Below are 10,922 nucleotides of genomic sequence, written 5' to 3'. Positions count from 1 at the left end.
TAAAAAAACATACGCATTCCTTAATACTCTGTAAAATGTTAGTTGTAACCGTTTCTTTCTAAGAAACAAAAGTTTCCTATCAAGACTCACAGAGTAGATTATCACGAATGGCTTATTTACCGAATCCACATGGGAGCTTCTTGAAAACACTAGAAAGTGCACATATAGTTCATAAAGCATTTCAACAAATTTGTCTAGTGACACCAAAGGCACTTGTCATTATCTCATACACATCATCTTTTTTCTAAAACAGGAAGAGAAATTATTACCCTGATCAACTTATGATCTTATCTAGTTATTCACAAAAATAAAAAATAAAAAATTACATAAAAACTACAAATCAATTCGCTTGGTTGGTCCTTAAACCGCTAAAAACAAATCACGTTATGTGACAATTCATATGCATATGTTCGAGGTATATCAAGAACGCTGCATGCATGGTTGTAATTAGCTGGTTTAATTTGTCAAATCGGCTAGTGCTTCACTAGAGGCGGATCTATGCATAAGGCTTTACAGGCTTAAGCCTAGACAAAACTTTTATTATGGTACCATGTAGTTTTACTGCTTGTTCTATGAGCCGTGGTAGTTAAGGTGGTCAAGTCATTAGCCTAGAAAGTGGCCAATTTGGGTTCAAGTCGTGGTAATCCCCTTTTCTTCTTTGTTTTCTTTATTTTTTTTCTTACAAACTTGTCCCAAGTCTTGATTTTCCCCTTTCCAATTCTTTTTTTCTTTTTCTTACAAGCTTATCCTATTTTCTATTAGTATTTCTTAGAGCATCTTCCACAGCTTTCTCATTTTCTTGAACTTCTCAATTTTAGGGAATATAGAGCTATTTTTAAATCCAACAGCTTCCCCATCTCATTCCCCAAAATGGGGATGAAGAAGAAAAAGAAGTCTTCATTCCCCAAATTTGCAACAAAGTCTTCATTCCCAAAAATTAAATTCTTCACGTGCTCCAACGAATTTAAGACAACAATAAAATATTTTATTGGGTAGTTTATTGTTACAATAAAATATATAATGTTTTTTTGTTATAATTAATGATGATATATTATATTTTATTGTTATATTAAATGCTGAAATCTCCAAAATGAAGAAACTGCTGGATTTTGATCATAATTTTTTAGAGATTTTAACTTTTGCTTCCCTATTTTAGAGATTTTTTGGGAAAGCTGTTGGAGATGCTTTTATTTCATTACTCTCTTCTTATTTTCTTCCCCATTTTTCTTATCTCATTATGATTTAAGTATAATTTTGACCAGAAATCAAAATGTTGATAACAATAGTGACAAAAACAAATTTCGTGCTGGCTACTCTAATTAGCCTAGACAAAATTTGCATCATAGATCCGTCACTGTGCTTCACTATTGTCACATATGAACGACGAAGCAGCGGGGGAGCAAACCCCTTCAGTAGTGCTGACAATTCATGGTCATGCTTTGTCGAGGTTTACAGGCAACAAAAAGGTTTATGTTGCTTTTACCAGCGTCTGTATCCTGGGCCACATATTTGCGGCACCCTTTCTCAATCACCCTTTATTAGTAGCACATGCGTCATGTTATTGCATAGACCATACTTGCAGACAAGGCTGGTTGACCTTGTGTAGCCAACACTGGGCTAGCTCGTCGTGAAGCTCGATCATCACACAATGATGATGCTGCAGTCTGTTGTGATGATCTTAGTACGTGGAAGCTGCTAGCATCGAATCGATGGGTGTGGGTTTCCTTGAAGCAGCTGGCTGTATTATACTCGTGTCAATAATAATCTCTTCGTTACTTTACTCTACTATATAGACTGACCAGTCAGTCAAGTCAGTACTATCATCCAAAAGAGTTCACATAAAACCCTGGTGACTTTCATTGAATCTTCTTCTTAGTTTTATTCGTGGACGAAGGGACCCATATGCATCTTGAACCTTATTTTAGACCTTCTTCATTTTGTTTCAGTGCAGGTGTATATACTATTTAGTAATCTGATAGTGACCCCAAAAGAAAAACAATGTATGCTTTCAAATTTCTTAATGATTTTTGTTTGTGAAACACGTTTTGGGGAATTATATAAATAACTGAGGGGTTCGAGTTCGGCTAGGAGGTACCTCTACAAGTACAACTCAGAGCTCAGAGTTGAGAGAGAGCAAGAGCAACACAGAGAAATCTAAGAGAGTTCGATCATCGATCACTGAAATATAGAGAAAGATGGTGAGAACTCCTTGCTGTGATGAAAGGGGAATGAAGAAAGGGACATGGACACCGGAGGAAGATAGGAAGCTCATAGCTTATGTTACTAGGTATGGCTGCTGGAATTGGCGCCAACTCCCCAAGTTTGCTGGTGAGTATTTAGTTAATTATCCATCACTAATTAAGTCCTTGAAGTTGTAATTAGAGATGAGAATCGAATTGGGTTTCTGTTTGTTGCTAATCAGGTTTTATTTTGTTCTTGAATTAGGGCTTTCAAGGTGCGGAAAGAGTTGCAGACTTAGGTGGCTGAATTATCTGAGGCCGAACATCAAGAGAGGAAACTACACAACTGAAGAGGAGGAAATAATAATCACACTTCATGAAAAGCTGGGGAACAAATGGTCTGCGATTGCAGCACAGCTTGAGGGAAGAACTGACAATGAGGTTAAGAATCACTGGCACACAAACCTCAAGAAACGCTTAATGATGAACAAGCACAAGCCCTCCTCAGTTTCAATCACACATGATGATCATCATCATCATGAAGAAATGGAAGTACCGAAATCATTGGATCAGCCAAGGAGTACTGCTGTTACTGATGATTTTGGAAATGCGGAAACTACTGTTGATGATCAAATTTCCCAAATTGATTTTCTTGATTACCCAGAACTGTGGTCGCCACAGCCATCATCGAGTGAGCTCTCGTCCATGACCAGCGATACTACTGGAGTTGCAATTACTGCCGCAGATGGTTTGGTTGTGGAGGACAATGCTACATCAGCTGCCATGGAGACATTCTTTGGAGATTTCAGCGATAATTTCTGGACAGAGCCATTTCTGGCTGACAATGACCCAAGTGGTTTGTATACACCCTTGATGGAGCCTGATTTTTTTTATCCGTCATTTGATGGAGATTTCTTGTACGGAGCAACATGATCAGGGTTTTATCTAAAGACATCAATTTTATATGTACTTTTGAAGTATTGAGATCGACTCCTAATTCATCAAAAGAATAATAAAATTGGAAATAGCTTAGTTTTTAATTTGATGAATAACATTTCTGTTTTGATATCAATGTATTATATGAATCGAGCGAGATAGATATCTTGTACCATCTTTCTTTTCTTTATACATTAGTTTTGATAAATTAGTCCTAATTTCATAAGATCATATGATCCAGCAGGTAACTCGTCTTATTAGTGAGCTATTAGTTGGTCAGGTAAGGCAAAATATAATGGATACGATGCAGTTTTGAGCTGTAATCAAAGAAAAAACAAAAAGACGCGCCGAAGCTCGTCGATCTTCTTCCCCAATTCACCTGGTTTTGCCTATTTCTGCTAATTTCACAGAGCTTGCATGTACTTATTAATTCTATATAATCTTTAGTAAACTTCAAGAACCCAGCAAGTGCCTAAGCTAGGCTCTACATGTTACACATCAATGCAATCTCCCAGATATGATGATGAGTCGAATCAAGTCGGAAGACTAACAAATTTAAAAGAGCAGGAAGTTCCTACATATATAGGACCTTTTAATGATTTGAGGGTTAATTAGTAGTCTCGAAAATTCTTTTTGTTACCCATCTGGGAATATACTTCTAATATTAATAGTGACCTAGAAGAAAGAAAGAAACCTTCCAGAGATGATGAGTTTCTTGACCTAAAAATGTTTCAATTAACCACATAAACCATGCTTGCTGCAACAAATAAAGAAAGCTATTCCAAACTCCAGAAGAAGAAAGCTATTCCTCTCAATCCCCTAAATATAGTCTCCATGGCATATATACACGGTCCCTATCAGGATAGATAGTATTTTGACCGAGCTGGTATATATACTTCAGTAACCAGCCATCCTAATTAATCAATGATCCGATTTATATTTAGTAATGAAACGATGAATAACATATCTAACTATACGCGTGGGATTATATACGCATGTGTTCCACACTTGTTAATTAGCACTACTCTAAGCTTCAGACTTATATGGGTTTCCCGGAAGCCCTTGCAAATGATGTAAGCCTTGTCCTGGAGCGGGTTTTATGAAACGTGCATGATGGGATTGGATTATACATATCAAGAACAGTCTTGGTCTTAGGTCAGTTGAATAAGTTAACTCTCGGTTATATAATATGATGGTGTTAGGGACTTAGAGTACGCACAACGTACTTGCCTAATAATATTGGCCAGCAGAATTATTATGTGCGTCTGTTTGCTTGTGACTTTATTCTGTTTCTTCCCAAAGAGCCTTATTATTCAACTTCTGCTTGATCGTAAACGCGTTGAGATACGTAGAAAATGACCTAGATATTATGTCTATGACAGATCAATGTCAACGAATTGAATTTTCATGTGCCAAAGTTTGATAAGTTTGTAATTAGCAAAAGGAACCACGCATGTACCGATCACCCGGCAAATTGTGTTTAATTAGTATTGTAGGCTAGGGTCCCTCAAATCTATTAAAAGATTGCGTTAAGGTACTTCTTTCATCAATACATCATCAAGAAAATCAAGTGGATCAACAAATAGAGTGGCTACAATACCCGGCATGAAGGTGGCTCTCACATATTTATCTTTGGGATAATGTAAAAATTCTCAAAACTGGTTTTGTAGGCTTAACTAGCCTTCATTTTGTTGCATATATAACTTGAACAGAGGATTGAGACTTGTTCTTATACGGCAGATTCTCTTCAGGCATATTGCAATCGATGGCCAAAAATATGCACGTCTCTTAATGGAAGAGGCCAAGAGGGAACTAACATTCCGAAAGAGTTCCAAGCTCCCACTAGTTTGTGACTAGCAGGTTTGACAGACCTCTGAGTTTGTGCGCATGAGATGGGAGACTAGTCTTACTTTGCTGGGATACTCTTATAGACCTCGGTCTGAATGCTGAGATGGGTACAACTGATTGGCCAATGTAACCGAGATGACATGCTACCTCACTTTAAAAATATATATATATATATAACATTCTGAAGGAGTGTCATTAGTTTTTGTTATGTAAACACATACACCTACTGTAAGAAGATATAAACTTTTTACTCACAGACTCCAGAAACAAAAACATCTTCAGACTTCAGTGTGATCTCAATTTCCTTTATAAGCCCCCGTACTTGCTTCCCTAATGATTCCTAATTCAAGGTTCAAATCAAAGATCACCCTCGACCCTTTCAGCCAATTTTTACTGTTTCATGAACTATTATCATATCGGGCCTTGGAAACTACAATTGGGCTGATCATGAACATTGCTTCTACCATTCTACGCACGTAGCTTCAAAGAAGTAACCGGCGTTTGCTCCACGTGGTCCACGTGGTCTTAAAGCCAAAAAATATGATTTTCTCTATAATTAAAATTGTTCTTGTCCCCGTCCACTCTTATCTTATCTTGTCTGTTCAAAGAAAACTTAATTAATCAGGTCTTAATCATTATTTCTGGTTCAACCAGCGGTGACATCACTCCTTGTACGTCATCTGAATCCGAGTTCACGCCGTCAGTTCATCCGTCATCACCACATGGTTATCTCAGCTTCATCAAATCAGCATCTAACACATAGTTGAATCAGATTAATTAAGCTCTAATGTTTAATTATCTGATAATTAACTAACACTGCATGGGATTTGGCATCAACTAATTAACTAACACTTAATTTAAGTGTGACTATGCTCTCTCCATGTGAAATTATGTCTTTCATACAGCAAAGTGTTTTCATAAATATCTAGGTTTTGAAGGGTGCATTTTGATTATTATTCTACATGGATGGTTAGTAAACTAATTATTTTTCAAATTTAAACAAAATTCAACTATGAAAAATGTTAACAATTCAAAACTAAATGTGAATCATCAGAGTTAGCTGCACAGCCAACCCCCATTATTGATTGGGGGTGATATCATCATACATATCAGCAAACATAGAAAGTCAAAAATGATGATCATTCAGTTCAAATTAAATTAAGTTCCTGATTAGCATGCAATGTAATTATCGTTTTAGTTACTGTTACAAGATGTAATCTCCCATTAATTCCCATGAGCAGGAGCCTAAATCAATCGCTTCCTAAGCAATTAATACATGACCCGAAATTTCATGTCAAGCTTTATATCTGTATTCACGTTTTTCACTCGAGCTTTATATCCCCATTGTTAAAAATATGAAACTAGTATAGTTAAAAGGTCCATCTTTAATTGAATAGCTGTTTGCTGCTTCTTTTTTTAACAGTAAAAGGTAATAATGCAGTTCAATGATCAACAGTAAGACAACAATTGGGTGCATCAACATCCGCCTCTTGTATATAATACCCTTGAACTCACTGGAAAGATTCACCCATCTTCAAACCTGGTTAGCTGGTACTGTAAATTTGAGTGATTTGATGAGAAGAAAAGAGCTACCTAGCTAGCTATAGAAAACTTGATTTACTTAATTAACAGAGATATAGAGAAAGATCGGGCAAGATGGTGAGAGCTCCATTCTATGACAAAAGTGGAGTAAAGAAAGGGGCATGGGATGCTGAAGAAGACGATAAGTTAAGAAGTTATATCCAAAGCTATGGCCATTGGAACTGGCGTCAACTTCCGAAATATGCAGGTATGTACAGACTCGCACAAACCAAATCAATATCCTTGATTCCTGAATTTTCGTAGAACATTGTTCTTTTTACATATAAGTTTTGAGTGAATCGAAGGTATATCAAGGTGTGGGAAAAGCTGCAGACTAAGATGGAAGAACTACCTTCAACCAGGTGTAAAACATGGAGATTACACTGAAGAAGAAGAGGCTTTAATCATCAAACTACATGAACAACTTGGGAATAGGTAAGTAATCAAGGGAGTATCAATATTCAAATTTATGATAGGGAGTATCAATATTCAAATTTATGATGAGTTTCCAATCACACTTCATATTAGGAAAATCATCATTCATATATGTGTGCAGATGGTCGATGATTGCTTCAAAATTACCAGGAAGAACTGACAATGAAATAAAAAATTATTGGCACACCCACATGAAGAAGAAGCGCACAAAAGAAGAACAAAATCAAACATCCTCTGGTCATGTAGTACTTCCGAAAGATCATCAGCATTCTCGTGATGATCACGAGTACTCATCACGGCAAATCGATTCAGACGATCAAACAGAGGCTCATGAAAGTGCTACTCGTAATTGTAATGATGCTTGTCAACAACTACTTCATCCCCAAAGCTCCTCTGCTGTGTCCCCAGAATCAACATCGTCTAGTAGTACTAGCTCAGCACAGTATACCTCCTCCTCCTCAAGCTCCCTTAATCATGAAGCACGAGATTCTACCGTGTTCATGAACTATCTTATTGTCGATCGAGATATTGTCATGGTTTCATCATCAGAAACAATGATATCAGATCAACAATACAATGCTGGTGATTTTTGGAGCACACCGTTTCTACAGGACAGTATCTCCATCGAAAGTGACATTATATCATCCTCATCATCGTACTTGTTGCCCTATGATGAAGGCATGGATTTGTTCTACCAAGTCATGCCAACACCGCAAGACGATAGTTGAAAATGCAAATATTCATATATGCTTAGTGATTAATGTGCGTTTATGCATGATACATCATCGAGTGTCACGGTGGTCTTGTGTATTGGAGGAATATTAGAGGTATGGTTGTGGTATGCAAGTATAATTGTATCCAAATGATACATAGGTGTTGTGGTCTTCTGGATCAAGAGGATACATGGCTGTTGTTGTCTTCTTCCAGGCTTACCTATTACTATTTATTGTTACTTGTACATTTTACCTTACTTGTATATGTTCTCTTGTCAATTGATAAAGTGTTAGGTAAAGTCTGTGTTGTTTGTTGTGCTGCCTTATTCCTTTAGTCAAGAGCTAGGCATGTGCTTGTAAATGATGTATAGGTGATGAAGTGTGTTTCTCACTCAACCTTCTCTATATATAGTTTAGGTTTGTCAAACCTTATTAATTACCAAGAAAAAATATCAGAAATACTTCCTCACGATATGTGTTTGGTTTTTCCACATTGTGATAAGAATTTCTCAAGTTATCAAGTAATTCGTCAAAAAGATAAAAACTTGGTTTAATTTCTCCACATCTCACTGATGTGCATCAAGTCGCCTTATGTTCTTCTCTTCTCATATGTGTTTTTGGACATCTATTCCACCTAGCTAGATTCTTCATGTTTTCATGATTTTGAGAATGCATGGCTAACAGAGTAGTGTGTAACAGAGACACACATTTAGGAATTGGTAAACTTATTCTGCTCCCGCTGATCGAATATGGATCGGTTTTGAATACTCAAAACAAACTAAATTTCACTAGGTCCATCAGTGTTGAATACAAGGCCGGTCCATCACTGCTCATCTGGGTCAGGCAAAGAACTAAGAGACCTCCTGTAGTAGCCTCCTGGCGTTCACCTAAAGCAAATATGCAAAATGTTAACCAAACCCAACAACTAAAAGACCAGCATAAATAGAAATTAAACTATTTAACTTCATCCTAATATAAGTTACCCAATCTGTGTGCATAAAAAAAAACTTTCCCAATCTGTGGTCGAGCTTATAAACTCAGATTGTAATGACCCTTAAGTCAATGAAGTTCATTCATTTGTTAAAAAAAAAAAAATTTGAGTAAAAAACAAAGTTATCAACAACAAAAAAAATTAAGTGAAGCGACGATGTCACATGTCAATCAATCACAATATATTATTCTAACAAATTATAACTAGAGAAACCACAAAACATGTAGTCGAGTTGGTAATTAAGCCTTTATTGCCTTATGCGTTCTCTTGAATTGCTTTCCTTTATTGAAAGCAAATAGCGAAAAATAAAGGAAAAAAAGAAATCGCATAATAACAAAGGCTACACTAGGATGATAGAACTACCCTGCTCTAAATATTCTTAAGAGCCTCCAAGTGTGAAACCCTCACATCCTAGTGTGAATACTTCGGACACTGATTGAAGTTAAGTCACAAGTTATTTTTGGCAGTTAAAGGGGAGGAAATATATCTGACATGATTTTCCAACACGAATTAGTCTTTAAGACTAGAAAATATTTAAGAAAACCGTGTGATCTTGATTAAAATAATTTAGACTGCATTTGCTAATTGCTATCATGAATCTGTATAAACAAAATGAGGTTTCATTTTAAATTACAACTGATATTTGGACAACGTCATTGAAGATCTATTTCCTAAGCAAAAGCATAAATGGCTATTAGCTATATATGAGGTATAATAAGAGCAAGTCCACCCTTGCCTACAAAACCTGACCCAGGCCTTCATCCACCTCAAATTATAACCCAGCTGAAAAAACCCATCTCCACCCACAAACTTTTTTTTGACCCAGGCCTTTATTGGGTCTTCACCTGGGTCAGACCTAATGACTTATGGCCCAGGCCTCCATTTTTGAAGACCCAGGCCTTCAATTCCAGCTCAGCCCAATTTGTGGGCCAAGAGGAGACGTCGACCACGTGAAGGGCGCAAGTGGGGATGAAGCACGCGAGCAACAAAGCGCGTAAAGGCTACGAGGGAATCAGAAAAGGCCATGTGCGTGTTTGACGCGTTTTTGTCACCTAGTAGCACTGGTTTCGTCACATGGGCCACACGTTAGCAGCTGGGCTCGCGCCTTCATTTCAAATCCAACGGTCCTTTGATCTGGACCGTTGGTTCACCTTAAAAAAATAAATCAACGGCTCAGGTTATTGGACCGTTGTAATCCCAAAGGTCAAAAGCTTTTAATTAAATTAAATTAATTAATTTGAAGGGAAAAAAACTGATAAAAGAACCAACAGTTAGAAAAAATATATATATAAATTTTTTTTATACAATTCCTATCAATACATATCACCCTCCTATCATTTTTTCACCCCACACAAAAATTTGTGACCATAGATCTATATCTTTTCTTTCATTCTCCTATTGCTTTCATCTTCCTTATTGTTTCAATCCATGGCCCGTGGATATCAATACATATCACCCTTCTATCATTTTTTCACCCCACACAAAAAATTGTGACCATAGTTCTATATCTTTTCTTTCAATCTCCTATAGCTTTCATTCTCCTATAGCTTTCATCTTTCTTATTGTTTCAATTCATGGCCCGTGGATCTAGTTCCGATAAGGAACTTTGGGAAGCCGGTGAAGACCTCCAATTATGCAAGTCTTGGAGATTTGTTAGCCACGATGCAGAAAAGGGCACCGATGAAAAGAAAGCGCAATTATGGGATAAGTTCTCAAGCACTACTTCGCCAATTTTCTGAATGCCTACCCTCAAACAACAAGTGCAATGATAGGGAGGTGGAAATCTCTAAAAATAGAATTGTTCCAATGACATTGTGCAATAAGGCAAGCTAAAACTTGGGTAAAGAGCGGTTCATGTCTCGTTGATGAGGTATGAATCTTAAACTTTATTTTATGTATGTTGTATGTCATACATGTTATTAATTAATGGACTAATATCAGTTTACCCCCATCAACTTTAGGTCGATCATCATGTTAGTCATTCTTCTTTCAATTTCATCAAAAACACCCCTCAACTCCCAATTTTCATCAGTCGCGCATGTCCAAACCTCCAATCTCCATCCAATTCCTCTGTCAAGTGATGACTTGATATCAAAAAGAAAGTCAAATTCTGAAAGTTACTTTTCGGACCATTTTTTCCCCATATCGATATACATCTTCGTTCCCATCACAACCCCCTAACCTTAGTAATTTTGGTGGGATTGAATGCAATTTGTCTATTTTTCCTTTTTTCTTTCT

At 36.8% G+C, this 10,922-nt stretch overlaps 2 protein-coding genes across 2 annotated transcripts; both read left to right on the top strand.

The window, feature by feature from the left end:
- The first annotated feature begins 2,116 nt into the window (after positions 1-2,116).
- LOC101297703 (transcription factor MYB28-like) lies at positions 2,117-3,278 on the top strand. The gene is made up of 2 exons (XM_004293426.1): positions 2,117-2,328; positions 2,446-3,278. Exons 1-2 carry the CDS (start codon positions 2,196-2,198, stop codon positions 3,111-3,113), a joined length of 801 nt encoding a protein of 266 aa, XP_004293474.1. The 5' UTR covers positions 2,117-2,195; the 3' UTR covers positions 3,114-3,278.
- A 3,342-nt stretch (positions 3,279-6,620) lies between these two features.
- LOC101302736 (myb-related protein Hv1-like) lies at positions 6,621-7,789 on the top strand. The gene is made up of 3 exons (XM_004295312.1): positions 6,621-6,753; positions 6,851-6,980; positions 7,102-7,789. Exons 1-3 carry the CDS (start codon positions 6,621-6,623, stop codon positions 7,706-7,708), a joined length of 870 nt encoding a protein of 289 aa, XP_004295360.1. The 3' UTR covers positions 7,709-7,789.
- Positions 7,790-10,922: the final 3,133 nt, after the last annotated feature.

Source organism: Fragaria vesca, linkage group LG3 (assembly GCF_000184155.1).
Source record: "Fragaria vesca subsp. vesca linkage group LG3, FraVesHawaii_1.0, whole genome shotgun sequence".
NCBI lineage: Eukaryota > Viridiplantae > Streptophyta > Magnoliopsida > Rosales > Rosaceae > Fragaria > Fragaria vesca.
The sequence above is the reverse complement of the archived record's forward strand: the minus strand, read 5'-3'. Positions and strand labels throughout refer to the sequence as shown.

Excerpts from the sequence above, each read along its gene's own strand:
- LOC101297703 (XM_004293426.1), top strand. The coding sequence starts at position 2,196 with ATGGTGAGAACTCCTTGCTGTGATGAAAGGGGAATGAAGAAAGGGACA. Across the intron at positions 2,329-2,445 it reads CCAACTCCCCAAGTTTGCTG|GGCTTTCAAGGTGCGGAAAG; the intron begins GTGAGTATTTAG and ends TTCTTGAATTAG.
- LOC101302736 (XM_004295312.1), top strand. The coding sequence starts at position 6,621 with ATGGTGAGAGCTCCATTCTATGACAAAAGTGGAGTAAAGAAAGGGGCA. Across the intron at positions 6,754-6,850 it reads TCAACTTCCGAAATATGCAG|GTATATCAAGGTGTGGGAAA; the intron begins GTATGTACAGAC and ends AGTGAATCGAAG. Across the intron at positions 6,981-7,101 it reads CATGAACAACTTGGGAATAG|ATGGTCGATGATTGCTTCAA; the intron begins GTAAGTAATCAA and ends ATATGTGTGCAG.